The 18,916-nt window shown below is 35.9% G+C and overlaps 1 protein-coding gene across 4 annotated transcripts in view; it reads right to left on the minus strand.

Annotated features, from left to right (window-relative positions):
- EXOC6 (exocyst complex component 6) overlaps positions 1-18,916 on the minus strand; it is a 184,969-nt gene that overhangs the window by 43,279 nt on the left and 122,774 nt on the right. For 2 of the 4 annotated variants that reach the window (XM_054034886.1, XM_054034888.1), the window contains exons 18-20: positions 17,462-17,641; positions 13,442-13,471; positions 4,038-4,179 (exon numbers count right to left, since the gene is read on the minus strand). In XM_054034886.1, coding sequence (XP_053890861.1) covers positions 4,038-4,179; positions 13,442-13,471; positions 17,462-17,641 — 352 coding nt within the window. The remainder of the gene's footprint in view (positions 1-4,037; positions 4,180-13,441; positions 13,472-17,461; positions 17,642-18,916) is intronic. The other 2 variants (XM_054034887.1, XM_054034889.1) reach the window with 1 other exon arrangement.

An 18,916-nucleotide genomic window follows, 5' to 3' on the forward strand; every position in this document is an offset into this window, starting at 1 on the left:
ATGAACAGGTCATTATGTTGTGAAAGTATCTAAGAGAAAAAGTAACGCTACATCACCGCTTCAGCCAACCCCATGGCATTTGAGCAATGAGCAATATGGTAGTGGCTCTGGAGTTCCTACTAAATCTGTCTTTATATTCAGGTACAACTCTTTAGGAAGGAAGGGAGTGGGAAGTTAATGTGGTACACACGGACAAGTATCACTTTTACACATACATGCTGAGTCTTATAGTCATAAACCACATAATTATCTGTATGTAAACAGCATATCCTCAAAGATGCTGCCAGAAAATGAATAACTATCTCAGGAAGGGATGGAGAGGAAGAATTTTTTCAAAGAATTAAATAAAACTCTAAAATATTTATACATAACAAACATATGTATTAATTGTATCAGAATTATAGGTAGAGCTGTTAGCAATGCCTGGGCTGTAGTTAAAGTTGCCTAACACTTTTCATTATTCATTATTGTGCCAGAGTCACAATCTGGTCCCTGGTTCCCCCTTGCTTGGAAGAGGGGAGGAGAAGAGGAGCAAATGGGAGTAATTTGTGCCAGCCCTATAGTTGGACCAGATTACCTCCTCTGCACCAGCTCAGCTGTGCAGGCTGGTGGGGTTTGGGGGTTGACAAAGGCTCTGCCCACCCTCTGTCTTGCCCACCTATTCCCTGCCTGCAGGATGGGGATTAGAACCCCAGTGGAGGCTGCCATCCCCTGCAGCTCTGGATACTTGTAAGTCAGTGCAGGGAAGTGAAAGAGCACTAAGCAAAACATAGACCTAGAATGCCCTGGAATGCTAAGGTGTGAGCAAGCTATCATGGAGGCACTGTTAGTGCTTTGGAGGCATGACCAGGCCTTCCAGCTTCTTGAACCCAACCACCCTGCCCTTAAACTACTTCTCAAACACATTTATTTAAGAAGGCAAAGTAAACTCTAGTCTCAGCAACATGACGAATAAGACTGCAATCTTTAAGATCATGCACTACTCACTCAAGCAACTCCATGAACTTGTCTTCTTGTCTGCCCTTTAAACTTCTATCACCTTCCCTAAATATACTGGCATATACTCCTGTTCTTGTCTTAATTTGGGCCTGATCCTGTAAACTCTTTTGCCATTCATTTAATGCAATTACTTCCATGGGTAAGAGCTATTAATGAGGAAGGATTTGCAGGACGAGAATCCTGAGATTGTAGGCTCTTTAGTTAGGGAATCTATTATTTGTTCTACAAAGTGCCATGTTCATCTTTAATGCTACGTAAATGTATAAATAAATAAATAAATAAATAAAAATAATGAAAGCAGCAAGACTATTCTGACTTGGAGCTAGATTATGCAGAGGCCTTAGTTAACTCACTGCTTGAGAGAAAAAAGTGAAACAATTGAAAAATTCCACAAAAGTGCCAGAGAAGATACCCAGTGGTGGGCTTCAGGTGAACCCATACTTGAGGGACAGCCCTTAGCCTTTGTTACTACGTTGAACTATCATAAGAGTTAATTTGTTGGTAGCATAATCTATGTTTAATTTTTTTTCTCTAACAAAAAGTAAATTGCTATGCTTTGCTTGTTGCAGCCAGTTTTTGGGTAAGCAGGAGATGATTGAGATAATGAATAGCACCCTGTGTGTTTTTAACAAATGCAAAATAATATGCAATAAAAGAAAAAACAACCTGTAAAGAGAAATAAAATGAAAAACATATCCCAACACAGGACCGGGCCTGACTTCCCACTCTGGGCGTTGTAACCTGGCATTCAAGGTTCCAACACCACTCAGACTTGGCCCCCCAGCCCCTCGGTCATGACAGAGGATGGATGGGCCAAACCCGAGTGGTGCTACAATCTTGTGTGCCAGCTCGCAAGGTGGCCAGGCCAATCCTGAGCAGCACCGTGACCCCAGGTGCTAAGCTGGAACGCCTAGTGAGGGGAGCTGCGTCCAGTCCCATGGGACCGGAGCCACTGCTGTGCGGTGAATGCAAGGCAGCCTTTTTCTGCACCTCTCCCCCCACTCCCCGGTCAAGGCCTTCCAGTCCCCAGGATCAGAACCCACCCTCCACACAGGGCCCCTCCTGCCCTCCCATTCCCTCAGGACCTCCCATAATAAAATGAAATAAACTTCCCCAAAAATCAAACAAATAATCATACATTTTTAAAAAAAATTACGGGGCTCTAATAATGAACATAACAAAACATTTTCTAGTAAGGTCTTTCCTCTCAGGAATATGAAATGTATCACAGTACAGTTCTGTTTATTCTAATGTATTCTCTTGAATGATTGGAACTTCCGGTCTACTATATGTAATGGTTCCCTGAGCAACATTTTCAGCCATTGTAAAAATCACTCTAGACATCGTAAAATAGCCTCCAACTTCTGAATCATAAAGCCATACACATTACATTTTATTATCGACAGGGCTGGTAGCACCGCCTGTTATTAACATAATATTATAACCCTTGTTTTCAGTTTATAACTTTCCCAAACTTTTACTATTTGGGCTAGAATTTTCCAAGTTGGAAAATACCTCAAGTTGATTTTTTTTTTTTTTTTTTTTTTGAAACTTTCAGCCAAAATGGTTCCGCCATTTTTGAGAACAAAGCTAGGGAAAATAGGTTTCAACATTTAAAAAAAATGTGGTGACCTTTCCTTTGTAAAGCTCTAGTACCCCCATGCTTTGGGGTAGGTATTTAAAATTTGGCATAGGGGCGGGGTGTGTGTCAAGATGTGCATTTTGATATTCCTGTGAAAATCTGACCAAATTTAGCCAAGTAATAAGCCTTTGAAAAAAAACTCAGTTTGCAGGTTTTCTGCAAAGACTTCTTAAGAGATTAGCACCCAAATTATCTAAAGACTCCTTCCTTGGTTGCCTGACAGCTCCCAGTGTTGAGCAGACTGGCATGCAACATCCCTAGAGAGCAACTGAACATTGCTCTAACCCTGCAACTGCTGCTGTCAACTGCTCTGGGCTGGGGTATAGGCTGGCACCAGAACTGAGAGCATGGAGACTGTTTCTCCTGTGCTTCCTCCTCCAGGCACCCTGGAGGATGAAGCTGCCTGACTTGAACGCAGAAGAGACAAGAGCCAGATGGTGGGAGAGGAAAAAGACTAGATTGGAACACAGACTTTTGACCTTACTCTTTCTATGCCTCGGCTCCCTGTCTGTAAAATGGGAATAATATCCACTCATGACATAGGGATGTTGTGAAGATTAATTAATTAATGTTTGTGAAGCACTCAGCTAAGTATAGTAATGAGTACCATAGAAAGCATATGAGGTAATTATTATTCTGTATTTACAGCAAGATTTCAATAGTAAATAAGGTAAATAAGGTCTGGGATCACACATTGAACACTCAGACAAAATATTTAACAGCTGCTCATTAATTGGGCACCATCCATCTTGTGCATTGAATGAGGCAGGGTCTGTGGAAAAAACAGTACGTGATCATATAATTAAAGACTGTATCATAATGCAGATGCACAAGGGGATTGAATTAAGGTTGCACAGGCAACCTCTATTCTGGCGTTTCCTAAGTTTTCAGTGGCTGACTATGAAACCTTAATGTTCTTTTAACATAGTATTTTGTATGTAATTTTATGGTAGATTATAGCTTTGTATTACATAATGATTATTATGCTACTAGAAGACACAATAGAAGGACAATTCAATCTAAGCAATGCTTAGTTTCATTAAAAGGCTTTCCAGGTGCCTTAATATTCAGGGTCTTTATTTAAAACCATCTAACTGTCAGCATTTTTGGGTCCTGAATATTTAATACCCTTTAAAAAAATTGAGATGTCATAAGTTAATATTTTCATTTAAATAATTTAACTTCATTTGGAAAATTATTCTCACAGTTATCTACATAACCAAAAATGGTACCGTACTTTAAAATATAGGTTAAATAAAAGCATAAGCAAAAGACAAAGAATTTGTATGCTATAGAAGAGGATCACTACTTCGCTTAGATAAAGAAATTTTTTTTAGTGTCATGGCAGTTATAATGAAACATACAAATACTGTAACATTCGGAATTCTCTACTTACATTCACACTGTATGACATCTAAGTTAAATTGCTGAACAGCTCCCATGCTTATCTGTTTTAACTCACTGTCCAATAGCATCTGCATCAGGGATGTTGAAAGATGTTGGCAGGCTGACATGCAAGCTGTCTGGGCCACTTTTCCCTGATAAAAAGGGTAACACGTTGTAAGATAGCAAGCAAATTATATACCACCAGATAATGGCCTGTATTACTTTATTTTATATACACACACAAATTCTTAATACAACTACACTTAGAATAGACACTGAAGATTAATGAAAATTTATTTGATGCAATTGTATCAGTTTTGAATATAATTAAATCTTTAGGAGCATTAAACACAACCCATATATGTATTAAGCAAGAGTTGGTAATTTTTCTGGACTCATAGACAAATCCAAATATTTTTCAAGAGTATAGACTGGAAGAGTATCATGAAAAATATTCGTTGCTGAAATATGTTGATAACCTTCTGACGACATTTTTGAACACAATGAAAACTGGAATGAAAATTGACACATTGCATATGTGTAACACCATAAAACAGACAAATACCTTTATAGAACCAAAACATTTGCTTTTACCTGGGTATTTTACTATAATAGCTCATTATTACAGAAATATTAAACTGTTGATTTCCAGCCCAAAAATCTGCTGCTTTCGAACTTCAAGCCTGTCCATGCACTTTTAAAGTATTTGACAGGTCAAATAATGGTCCATGGAAATCAACTACTTACAAAATGAATAGTGGCCCTCTGCTGTACAAAACAGAAATAATTTTCTAATCACAATCCAGTTATTTACATTTTCATTACAATTTTTACAGAATCCTTCAAAAGAAATTATTTACTGTTGCAAGATATTAATAAAACAAAGCACAATTTAGTTATGACCATGCTAAACTATTTAATCAAATGTTAATTTAAAACCAAATATGAAAGTTGCACTGCAGATGGATAACCAATTAAGATGAAATTTCAAAACAATTATTCATTATGACTATCTCACTAGAGCTATCTTTTACCCATAATGTTGCAATATTTTTAAACATAGAAATCTTTGTGTTAAATTGTAATGTTATGCTTTAATAAACTTGTGGTTTAATGTACCTTTAAATAAACATGTTTTAATGTAATGATCTCAGTTAATGATATAATTTATTTTGTAACATAGCTCAAGTACTAATATACCATATTTTTATAGAGGAGAAATGATTTAGTATACCTTGTGCAATACAAATAACTTTACCTTTTAAATTATTACTATAATTTTAATTACAGGCCAAAAAATAATTAAGACTATTTTCTAAAGGATAAAGAGACAGATTTTGCCCTTAGTTATGTAAGTACAACTCATTCATTTCAATGAGAGTTGTATGTTTATGAATATCGGAGAGCAAAATCTGGCCCTAAATATTTTGCATTGCTTTCATAATTTACTGTAATAATTGAATTTATCAAAAGAATATATAGATAATACAGGGTATCATTTTGGAATTTCTTTGAACTTTTCCTGCTTTTGTTCATGGATATTACATTATGCACTCTGTTCTGATGTCAAACTGGAACTTCCAACAACTTTCACTAATATATCTTTAGCACTAGGACACCTTGAACTGTAAGGAGCTTCATATCTAAAATGTCAATTTCTTAGTTGAAAGCCTTAAAAAAGTAAAGCAGGAGCAAATAACATATTTGACCGAAACAGATGAACTGCCAACAAGGAATGTAAGAAACAATGCAAGAACAGCATGCTTAAAAGTCTCCCAAACCCAATGGTAATTACATTGGGAGACATGCAGCTCTATTCCCCAAGCAAAACAACATCAATATGAATGGGGGGGAAAAAGGGGAGGAGGATAACCAATGGGCCACAATTCATTTAATTACAATGTAGTAGGTTTGAGATACTTAATGGAAATGTCATTTTGATTTAATGGAACAACTAGTGCATTTCAGTTTAATGTACTGCTCCATCAAATCAGCTCCATGTCCTATTTATGCTGCCACCATAATGTAATAACAGTATAAGCAGATTAATAGGTTGTCAAGAAAAAATTTAACATTCAATTTATTTTATATGCAAACATAGTGTGTATTCTTATAAACAAAAGATTCCATTTTACCTTTCTGACCAAACTTCTGAACTTAATTGTTGTAAACTGGCATGTATCAATAGCACTGGAGCACAAGATAACGGTGACGATACAGAAATACATGATATGAAATAATTCTGTTGGACTTTTTAAAATAAGTATCAATATATGTTCATTTAATGCTTATTTTAAATGACAAAATGCAAACATCCTAACATTTAAATTACTCCCAACTATGCACTTGAACTACAGGCTTATTGTTCTCATGGTACAGCCGAGGAGTGATAAGGGGAGAGTTTACTGTACACAATTTACAACTATTCAGTGAGATCACTAGGTTTTTGTAAGTCTACATTAAAAAAAAGTAAGGCTAAATCTATTAAACTTATTGTTTCTTCCACACACAAGAATCTGAGTTATTACTCTACTAAACTAATTTTAACTCCTTTATAGATTTACTTTGCAATGTTCAGTATTTCCAAATTCAAAATGCACAGGGTTATAACACTTATTCAAAGGAGAATAAAATAAAAATTCAAGTAATTTGTTTAGAAAATGTGAAACATTATTTCAAATTCATATCTGATAAATGAGGTCTGACTATATTTATATTCCAACTTATATAACGTAACAATTTGTCATCACTATTTTCAATATTTTTCAAAATGGATGTTTTTAAAAGTAAACTTACGCGTCCATGAATATTATCATAATGTACTACTACTTCAGAATAAAACTAGTTCAGTTAATTTTAAAGCATTCTTACTATTTAGCATTTGTAAGTTTGGGGTTTTTTGAAGTTACTCTTTCAAGCAAGTATGTCATGCATAAATTCAACAGTTTTATTGCATTCTACTATTGCAGACCTCTATGAAGAAACTACTACCATCTCATCTTCACACAAGTTATAATTGCCGCTATCTACTAAGCATATTATTTTATTTCACCAACGCAAATTTCAGGAAACAAGGACCCTATTCTATAAGCAAAAACACCTGCTAAATTTTTTAAAGGCAACTACTTTTACCAACCCTTTACATTTTGCTGAAATACAAGTTTGTAAAAAGAGAAAACCCTTAGACAAACTTCTTATATTTCAAAGGAGCTTGTAAAAAAGAATCTGCTGACATATTAAATCCTTTCTGTAGTACCCAAAAGCTTTTCTCTTAAGAACAATTGTAGTAAAGAGACATTTGGCTCCTAGGAAATTCCCAAAGGGTCAGCCATATGCATCCTTCCATGGCACCTTCACGGTACTGCTTTCTACATCCATACTTGCTGTCTCAAAAGCAGCTTTCATCATTCACTAGGGTGTCAGTCAATATGATTTATGGACTGCATTCAACAAAGTCAAAGCATATAGAATGAGAAATATGACTACAATCTGCTAATTTGTTTTGTATTGAGCCACTTAAGAGTCAAAGACCTGATGTCAGGCTAAGACCAGCAACACAATTAACCAGCCGGTGACAGATTCATCCATCCTCCCTGCCAGGCAGTGCCAATCAAAGACAGCATGAGGTGACATTTGGAGAAGTCAGTAAGAAAACCCATTCTCTAAGTAGCCTATGTGGGCTTCTGATTGACAGCTTTTGACTATAGCTTGTGGAGCACCACCACCCTTTACCCAATAGTTCCTCACTGCAAGCTGTGAAATAAGGCTTTCACTGCCAATCACAAGAACAATAAAACAACACAAACTACCATCCCCAATGAAAAAGAAAATAAGAAAACTTGTCTGTTAAATCTAAAAAGTTAAGCTTCAAAATTAATTTAACTATATTAAAAGATATGAAGCAATTTTTAAACTTACTGAAACTGCAAGAAAACTAAAATACATACGTTTCAATAGTCACATTAATTAATAGTTTTGTTTAACAATTGCAGTAACAAATCCAACTTTTGATAATAGATGAAAATTTTATTTCTTAAAACAGTAGGAGAATTTTAAAAATACATAATTTCACTATTTATGTAATTCTCCTCCCCAAAGGGTTGATCAAAATAAACTAAAAATTCACATAGAGAAATAATTTATCATTCTTTTTTCAGTAGCCACAGTTTCCTCTAAAGCAGCAAAGGATCTTTAACTTTGTATTAACAAACTACATGCATCACTGTTGAAAGAACTCTTCAACTATCTGATAGCCCACTTATTAGATAAAAAAATTTCCATTTATCCTTGTGAACCAAGTATTATCCACTATTGTTTTCAAATTAATTTATTTCAGAACTTAAGCTATAATATATCCTGAACTTTCCAAATAAGGGCCCAAGACTGCATCTTTTATTCACAGAAGCCATCCCATTGACTTAATGAGACTACATACATATGGATTTTTAGGATGAGGACCTACATTTTTATAGGTATAGTGCCACTATAAACCACAAAAGTGAAGCTTATATAGGATGTTTATGTGAGAAGAACTCGAAGATTAAAATAAACCCATACGGCCAAATCCTAGTAGCTTCTGCAAAGCAGAGGCAGCAGGAACTTCATGACACACAAGGGCTGCACAGCTCCAAAAGACAATGCACCTCCATACCATTGGCTAAGAGATCTGATACTGATCCATTACAAATCACATAGGATTACTCCAACCCCAGCAGCAAGGAGTGTTGGTGGTGGTGCTGGGAGACGTGCTGGCTCCTTCAACAGAACAGGAAGCTCATTACATGAACTCTCTACCTGCGCTACACCTCCCATATGTGCAGCTGAAGAAGATGCCCTTCTCACTTCTGCGACTCTGGATCAGTCAGCCCAGGGCACAGCTGGTTTGCGTGACCTGTTGAGGCTCATACTCCCTTACTGCCACATAACAGGTATCATGATTTAGTAAATTTATAGCACCTAAATGTATGCTAGATGATTCACCAGAGAAAGAGAGAGAGATTCTTTCCATTCCAAAGAGTTCAACATTTAAATGTGGTAATTGATTTTTATGTTAATTGGAGCTGACTGAATATTGTTTGCTTTTTTTGCCATTAAAAGAGAGGGTAGGTGTTAGGATGTAGATTAAAGAGGAAGCAAGAGTCCAGCACTGTGGACTACACACTCCTCCTTTTCCGCACCATGCAATGTCAGTTACAAGTCTGTCTGGTTTTCTGTGCAGGAAAAGGAAATGGGATTCTTCGAATGTAGGGCAACTTCCTGCTGAACAAGCTAATCTTCTATGGAACCAGCATACACCTTCATCCAGGATAATTATACTTCCTCATTCTTGTGCTTTATCTGGTCTTCTCTATTTAGATTGCAAGCTTTTCGGGGAAGGGGCTCTCTTTTACTATGTGTGCATCCACTGCCTAGCACAAGGCCTGTTAGTTGGGATTTCTAGGCACTAATTTAATACAAATAAATCATAATCTGTGGTTTTTAAGATTAATTTTATTTCTTCACTTCAAGAGCAAGGGTAATTCTGGGTATTCCTATTTCCTTCTTTACTTCCTCACCCTGGATTCTTGTCTGAGCATCAGCTAGAAGGGGTGCTTGAGTACCATGTGAAGTGCCCCCCTCCCCCTAAATTCTGAAGCCTCTGTAGTACTCCCAGGCTTTTGCAATCAAGACATGATTGACCATGATCCTCCCTGCACTCTTATATGCCTCCTGCATGGCCAGTATGTTGAACATTTTATATAGAAATATTTTCTATTAATGTTGCTGGTGCAATTATCTCCAGACAATTTGATGGTTCAGCATGAGGCTATGAACTCTGACCTCACATATGGGAAATTTCCAACTCCCAAATCAGATCTGTTAGTCTTGTCTGTGAATCCCAAGCTGGGGCTAAGGTGGGGCTAGTATTAGCATACACATTGGCTCGATGCACATATTTCATATAGAGAGGTGCTGGAGTTGCTGAGACCAACCAGTCATGGGGACTTCAAATGTTCAAACAGATGATAATTCTTCTGAATCAACTCAGAATTTCATGGCTGACAGCCACAATCCTGACTGTTGGCTCTAAGAATGGAAATGAGCACACTGGATCTGGAATCTGGGCTGGGATTCAATTGAATGGAGTTGGCTATTACATTTTTGTCATGAATAAACCATTATAGTCTTCATTTGAAGTTAGGCACTTTCTTTTGTTGGGGCAAGAGACCTGGCATGATGGTCTACTCTCAAAAATTGATCGAACTGAGGAATTTCCAGAAGATCTTCAAGAAACTACTCCGCAACCAATTTATTGAGCTAGCGATAGTTTAATTAACTTTTGTTTTCTGATATCTGCATAGTGGCATCTAAATCTCCTCGCTGCTGTCTTTATCCTCTTGGGTCATCTTGATTTAGAGATAATCTGCAACAGGTGAAATGACAGGGGAGAGTACTTGAGCATCAATGAAAAAGTCTCTTGCTGAGTGACCAGTTGCCAAAAAGACTTTTTTGAAGTCTTATGCCACTGTAATCTCTTCAGGACGGGGACTGTCTCTTTGTTATGTGTTTGACAATAATGAAAATAATAAATAACAACAATGGTTGTGCAGAAAGCGAAGAAAGTAGTTTTCACCTTCAAAACAGCATCCAAAGTCTTGCCCAGGGAAATTCTTCCGAGTGGTTGACAGTCTGGTTAATTTGGACTGCTGCCACTTAAGAAAACAGTAAAGTCTTTCTTGCTGTGAAGAATTTTCAGGTTACTTTGAAGAAAACAAATTGCTCAAATGCGGAGTGAGTTCTTTACCACTGTGGATCAGGAAATGATCTCACGGGAACATATACCAAGTTTTCTTTGTAAGTTTTAGCCAGCAGTCACCAAATCAGATCCATGTCCTTTCTCACTGGTGATACATGGAAGTGCTAGAATATCTTTGTTGGTGAAGACAGTTAATGTTTCCCTAGGGATGGAAGGCAACATGCTGGCTATCCTTAAGGAAGCTGTTCTGAGGCCTCTGCTAAATAAACCATTACCAATCCATTAACAGGATTAAATTAAATTTGTGTGTGTTATGAGATGGTTAAGAAGATAAGTGAGGGGACAAAGGCAATGGTGCATTCAACATGCTGATGATGCCCTGTACAGTGAACCACTATCTATATGAACTGTGAGTTGGATAAGGCTCAACCTGGACAAGACAGAAATAACTTGAGTGCTGTGGGGGAAGCATTATCAATTAATATAAGCACCCCTGATTAAGGGCAAGTATTTGTCCTTTTAAGATTCTGGGCTAATCTTGGATACTGAGGTAGCAGTTTTGGTCAAAAGTGCATTTTTCCAAATGTGACTTTCAAGAAATACCCTTTGGAAGCAGATCTTGCTACAGTTATGCATGCCTTTATCAATGGCAGATTAAATTACTATAATGCACTGCACATGGGGATATATACTGTGCTCATTTGAAAACTGAAGGTAGTACAGAACATGGCTGCCTGTTTATTTAAGGTTCTGTTTCACAGAGGAAACACATTACTGCCAGTGTTCCAGAATCCACACTATCCGCCAATATATTTTTGGGTGGAGTTGGTGATGGCTACTCAAACTTCAGCTGTCTCAGTAAAGAAGAGAGAATGCTGCTCGTAGGGCATTTTTCCAGAGGGATCTTGGCTTTGGAAATTGGTCCTAATCCTCCTTGGTCTACCAGAGTCTATTTTCTGAACATTCTTCAGAGCCCACTTTTTTCCCCCAGTCATTCGAGGGTGGGGAAGGCAGATTGATGGAATATGGTGGGTTGTTTGATGGGTTACTGTTATTAAAGGGGTTTGGTGAGCATCAGCAGTCCATTACGTTTTAGTTTTAAATTGCATAAAATACGGTACCCACAGCAAACTTTGGATGGATGCTAAAAATTGGAATTAATAAAATGAAAATAATCCTAAATAGATGCGAGTCAAAAAGGTAAAGGAGAGTGGTGGAAAATAATATAATTTCATATACGTACAACAAAATTCCTTTCCATTTGTTAAAAGAAGCAACAATTTAAGTGACACTATTCAGGTTTATGCATCCCCCTGCCCTCCAAATTACTTTGAAAGTTTAGTTCCTTCCCTCCCCCCAAATTTGGAGATCAGGACGACTCCAACTTGACAGCCAGTCCTAGGAGTGATGTGTTATTAAAAATAATCCAACTGTTTGTCTGCTCCAGATACAAAGCTGTGAACTACAATATACACATACACACTATGATGGAGGACTGTTGTTGAAGGAGACACAGAAGAATCCTGCCCTTTAAAAAACTACAGGAAAAAAACATTTAAAGGGAATAATTTTGAGCCCACAAAACTTGGACATATTCCTTTAAACTTAATATATGTGTTTTTGTTTCTATTTTACTAAAAGCACATCATTTTTGTAATTCTAGTAGTGCAGTTTCTATACATCTCCATGTTTACGTTCAATAAAAAACATACCCTATGTTAGCTGGACTCTGGAAATTCTTTGGATACTTAGCAGCAAAGCTTTTGCTAGATTCAGCAAAAACAAAATAACCAACATCTCAATATACTTCAAATATATTTCTCCACAAAAATAAAGATATAAAATATGTACTATCTTTAAAAAATAAAATGTTTTTAACATTTACTTCAATGTCATACATAATAAATGCCTTACAAAATCTTTCATTTTTTAAAATATGAGAATAATGTAATCAAATAAAACCAAATTGGGTATGATAAATCAAAATTCTACATGCATGTGAAATTACCAAAAAAAAAAAAAAAAAGACAAATCTGCCACTCCATGTTCCGAAACAATTGCTAACAAACCCAATATTAATTTCACAATTTTCATTATTCATTATCATGGAAATAATCTGTGGTTGTTCAAAGTAAACTGCTTTTAAAAAAAACTTGATGACCTGAAAATAACCAGGGCGTGGATGAATCCCTAAATGCAATCCATCATCTTTTTACACAAAAACATTTGAGTGCAGACATTCCTTCAACTCCAGCCAGCATGTGCACCAAAAGGGATATAGAACTTTCACCAAATCTTTATTCTGTGCCACTGTTTTTCCATTTTAACCTTATTCTGTATGCACATCCCACAGCTGCATTTTGACACCTGACCTCACTTCCAAAAGGTCTTAAAGTCTCCTCTGAATTATCTCATTTGTGATACAATGCACACCCTATCATGTTTCTGCAAGGCTTTTAGGGTTCCTTCTGTCCCAAAGAACGAAAGACCAAAGTTAGTAATTAACCCGTTTCTTGCATGCAACCACACAACGAGGTATCCAGTGAGTCATCAAACAAATGGAAGGGTTTTGTGGGTGAGGGGATTTATTAAGTGATTTAAATATTGAAGCAATAAGCCTGCAGGCAGTTCATAGTTTTTCAGTTTACATGCTTTTTCTTCATCTTTCATCTACTTACCGACATAGCTGCATGGTCATTGTTGTTATTCTGAGAAGGAAACCAGTAAGGCAATCAAAACAAAAAATTAAAATGTACTGTCAACATCAAAAGAAATGTTGGCATCAGTAAAAGGGAAGAAAATTCTTCAGAAAACTTTTATTTTACGAATCTTGATACTTAATTATTAAGTACTAAAATTATTTTGCCATAGTCTGCATGAATGAAAAATACCTAGATCTAGGAAGGCTTAATTTGCTATATAAAGTTTTGATATTCTTAACACTCACAGAAGACAAAAATATTTTGCTATATCAAACTGATAAATTTTCTAAAATTCAAAGAAAGTCAAAATTCCTTGGAAAATGTAAGAAAAAAAAGGTATAAACAAATTAAAAATTATTATTTTGCAAAGAGACACAAAAAAGTGACTAAATTGAAATGGGGTACTTAATATAAAGATTGTCTTTTTCAGTGGGAATGAGCTGTATGCCAAAATAAAAAATCCAAAGTAACACATTCCACAAGTAACATTTTCTGAGTTGATCTTCTAGCAATTTTTAATTGTAATAAGTATTAATGATATATTTATTAAAATATTTAAAATAAAAATTAAACGGTTCCTTAAAAATATTTTCATCATGTATATTTAACGTCCAAACTACAAAGCACATGGTTATTAGTAATTTATTAATCTATTTCATTCAAGCAATACTTAGGAATGCTTTAGGACACTGCAACGCTAAATAAAGTCTCTGTTCCATAAGTAATTTATTTTTTCGCAGATTTTACTATTAATGGTAATTGAATGAACTAACAAATGTGAAAAGAAAATATTTTCCTTTTTCAAGCCTTTTATGCTAACATTGTTGCTAATGTACAGTACACCTACATCCCTGGAGTATATGAGAACTTTAAGGAGAAACAATGCTAGAGAGACATCTCTCTCAGCGATGTCTCAGTTGCTATCAGAGCAAAACCTGAACAGTTTGGGTTGTCACCTTTACCATGCCGTACCTAGATGTAGTAACTTAGATCATAGTGAGCCTGTTTTGTGTTCTTTAGATTCAAACATAAAATAGTATAACTGTATAAAACAAATTTTTACATTTTATATTCAGTTTTTTTAAAGTTATGTCCCCATCAATACAAACACATCTAAGTATATGCCCATATGCAAGCATGGCACACACACACACGGACGTGACTGTCTCTATACATTTAGAGGTACTTATACATATTCCAAAAATGAAGTAGGTTCTAATGTCAGATGCACAGGAATCAAAATGTGTAACCTTCTGATGTGCATATGCTTATGAAACCATGTGCACAAGCAGACTGGAGTCTAACCATCCTCCAACAAGCAGCACACCATGTCTGAATCAGGCTATGGAGAGCTCATGGGAGCAAGGCGGCCAGGTCTCCAGACTAGCAAACACCTGAATTATATTCTGCCTTTCTGCTATGTGGATACACAAGGGGTGGAGGGAGAAGAGGCTCCCTTTACCTTTTTCTTTCCTCACCATACCCACAACCAAATGAGCAGGACTTAAAATTAAAATTAGTTTCTGGATATAAAGAGTTCTGAACTATTAATATATGTTTGAATATCTATGATATTTCTACTACCAATGCAATAAGGCACCAACATTTCTTGAAGTAAAATTGTGAAGCTTTTATTTTGTTAATATAAAGTCCTTCTAAAAACTATCCCATCCAAAATCCTATATGTGGCACATTACAATCTAGCTTTGCTTAAGACATCAAAATCTCTAAGGTTAGGCTTGTTTATGTTTTATTAACTTGTTTAATTATGAAAACGAGGCAGTTTTGTGGGCTTGTCTATTGAAAATACCTTTATTATAAACATCCTTTTTAGGACAAATATTTCCCACTATTACAAATCAAACTCTGAAACCAATGGTAAGGAAAAGAATTAAATAATAAACTAATTTTCATATCATTTCTACAACTCTCACACTAATATTTATATGCAGAGGTCTGTGGAACGGGTTTCCACATTCTGTTGACTTGTTCATAAATCAATCAACTAGGTTAAGCAAATGTGTCCTAGGTTATTCTATTAGAGATGCCCAGAATAAGACAAAAAGATACCATCCTACATTTTACTGGAACTGTAATATTGGATCAAACTGGTAGTCCATCTAGCTCAGTATCCTGTCTATTACAGTGGCCAATACCAAATGCAAGAAACCCAAAGTAGGGAATTACAGAATAACCTGTCCATCAGGGGAAGTTTCTTCCTCACCTTCTCAGCTAGAGGTTAGGTTATGCTCTAAAATATGAATGTATATCCCTTCCATTCTTTTTATTCAATTGTTAACTGATATAACTGCTTCTTTCCATTCTTTCCCATTCAGTGCTACAATGTTGGCACAGATAGGCAACTTCTTGCAAGGAAATGGCACTTATGTTAGCCCACTAACCCAGGGTTGCTTAACATGTAAAACAGTGTCACCAAACCGAAATGTAGCATCCCACCATGAGTGCAAATGGCCATAAGCCATATAAGTATATCAGTTATGACTAATAAAGCATAGCTCCTAAAAGAGGATTAGAAATGTTCCACATCCCTCATATTTCACACAGCTATTAACCTTATGTGCCGAAAAAGGAATACTTTAAGAGTGGTGGGAAAACTAAGACAGAGAAAAATCAAAGCCACTTTAATATTAGATTTGGAATACCAGATCTGTCCCTTTGTGCACCAACTCTAATATCTTGTCTCCTCTATAAATGGCCAAATATATGATGCTTCAGAGGAAAGCAAAAAAATCTCTAATTCCCTTGCCTACTGTAATTATGCTATAGTATTCATAGGTGAAATTCTTTTCTTGATTTAACTTCCAACAGAGATGTGGAAACTCCAGACTAATAGAAATATGTTATATTTATTAATAAGATTGTACACCTGTCCAGAGGCACTGAATGTGGGTAAAGTAATCACATATCAAGCAATAGCAACAAGGAACATGCTGAAGCACAATGTAATGAATCCATAAAGGCTAGATGTTTTGGGCCAAATTCTGCTGTGGCACTGATATAAACTGGAAGTAATTCCATTGATTTCATTGGAGTTACTCCAGATCTACAATGGTATAAACTAAGAGCAGAATGCACCCTAGTAGTTGTGCACTTGTCTTGAAAAGTGACCAGTCAGACTGGTCACTTTTAACAAAAAATATTTTAGTTCAAACAGAGCTTTGGGTTTAAATTTTTAGATGCTGTTCAAAATCATACGCACAATGTGCATGGGTCGAATTAGGTTTGCATTCTGTGGATCAGTGGACTTGTCCACAGAATTTGCAGGCACAATTAAAATGAACATTTGAAAATCTGGCCTAAAGTGATTTAAGTTTTATGAGATCTAAATAATAATTATGTATAATAATTGATACATAAATCAGATGGACAATACTCCCTTTACTCGGAGCTAAGGAAAATAAGGAATTTATCTGACTCATGAATGAAGATTAGTTTCAGTGGGAAGTCAGACAGGTAGAAGCCTATGGAGTTTTTATGGACAAAAAATATTTTAGTTCAAACAGAGCTTTGGGTTTAAATTTTTAGATGCTGTTCAAAATCACACGCACAATGTGCATGAGTCGAATTAGGTTTGCATTCTGTGGATCAGTGGACTTGTCCACAGAATTTGCAGGCACAATTAAAATGAACATTTGAAAATCTGGCCTGAAGTGATTTAAGTTTTATGAGATCTAAAAAACAGTATGAATGTTTACTACTAGTAGTAGTTGAGTAAAAAAAAAGCTTTGAGGGTACTGCATTTTATTTTGTTCTTTGAAAGTAAAATATTTCACAAATATTTTATAATTTCGTTAATCATAATATACATAATTCTACACTGAATAATGTATCAGTTAGTATGTAAGCAATCTGAAATCATGTCTATCCCCCTAAAATATTTACTTAAAAGCTATTTTCTTCCAAAAATCAGAAGTTACAATGTATAGAAAATAGGACTCCAATAATCTGAAGACAAAGCCTATTTTGTATACTTACAGGCAAGTGAGTAAAAACTTGAAATGTGCTTCTTAAGAAATTAATAAGGTCCATTAAATATCCACTGGCTCTTCCAGCAGGCTCAGACATTGTCCAATCGTAGTCAGCAAGCTGAATAAATTCATCAATTTTTTGATTCAGTTTGGTGTATATTTCTCCTTCTGCTGCATGTCTTGCATCCTGAAAAAAAAACAATACTGCATAATCACCACTCAAAACTTTATTAAAATTGATATAACTCCACTGATAGAAGTGTCATTTAATGGATCATATGGCTTTTTGGGAATCAAGTAAAACATTGACTAGTTTTTAAATCCATGCTGTAACTTGTGGCTTGAAAGCACAACGTTGCCAGTGGCAGCTTAATTAAATCCTTGGTTTTGTAATTTTTTTTTTTAAGACGATCAACATAGTGCCATCCTGAATATAGTTTTTCAGATACTATGGTTACGTGTACTATAAAGATGTTGATAAATGAATCTCATTGGAGAGCAACATCAGTATTCTTCAGACTCATCCAGGAGACTTGGAGACAGAATCAAAAATCAGTCAGTCTCCTCTTCTTTTCAGTGAAAATCTTTAACTCCGTTTTGGAAAACTATAATGAAAATTTACCGGACCAGGAACAAATTTATTTGCCCACCTTTACAAAGAAAACTGATAATGAAAAAACTAATTATCATATCTGTTATGGTTGAACAGCCAGGATTCACAAGTTTTTACATTAACAATATACACTCTAAATAATAAAAAATGCACATTATATGAATATGTGTTTCCTCTTCATAAATGACAGTATAACACACCAGGTTTCAGAACACCACCCATTATCAATCTGTCCTCAGCAATATCAATTTTTTTTTGGGGGGGATAACAGCAATTTCTTACTTCACAGGGGCATTGTAATGATGGATATATTAAAGATTATGAGGTGCTCAGATACTATGCTAATAGGAGTCAGTTAAATATATAAGATAAATCCCAGAACAGGTCACATCCCACATAGCATCTGAACTTCTCATACATCTTAGGTGTATGGGTGGGGTTCTTTGAGATATGTTGTCCACACAGATTATATTCTTGGTGCACATGCACCCCATGTAGGCAAGATCGGATTCTTTTCGAATAGCAGTGTCCAATAGGGCCATGCTTGTGCCCTGAGTTACCTCTCACCCCACAAAGCCAAGGGCATGGAGTGGAGAGGCCTCAAGTGCCTTAGTTCCTTTGCCAATTAAAATCCCATAAGAGTAGTCTCTGATTAGCAGGGATGGAAGGCAGGTTGCGGAATCTGCATGCACATCTCAAAAAAATATACGTAGTCACTGCACGGTACATAACTGTTCTTTCTTTTAGTTATTCTTCACACAGATTCCATTCTTTGTGACTAACAAGCAGTCGCCTATTTGCTTGGAGATGTGTAAGAGGATGTGAGTTGTCCCTTCACCAGTTCAAATA

This window comes from Malaclemys terrapin, chromosome 7 (assembly GCF_027887155.1).
Source record: "Malaclemys terrapin pileata isolate rMalTer1 chromosome 7, rMalTer1.hap1, whole genome shotgun sequence".
NCBI lineage: Eukaryota > Metazoa > Chordata > Testudines > Emydidae > Malaclemys > Malaclemys terrapin.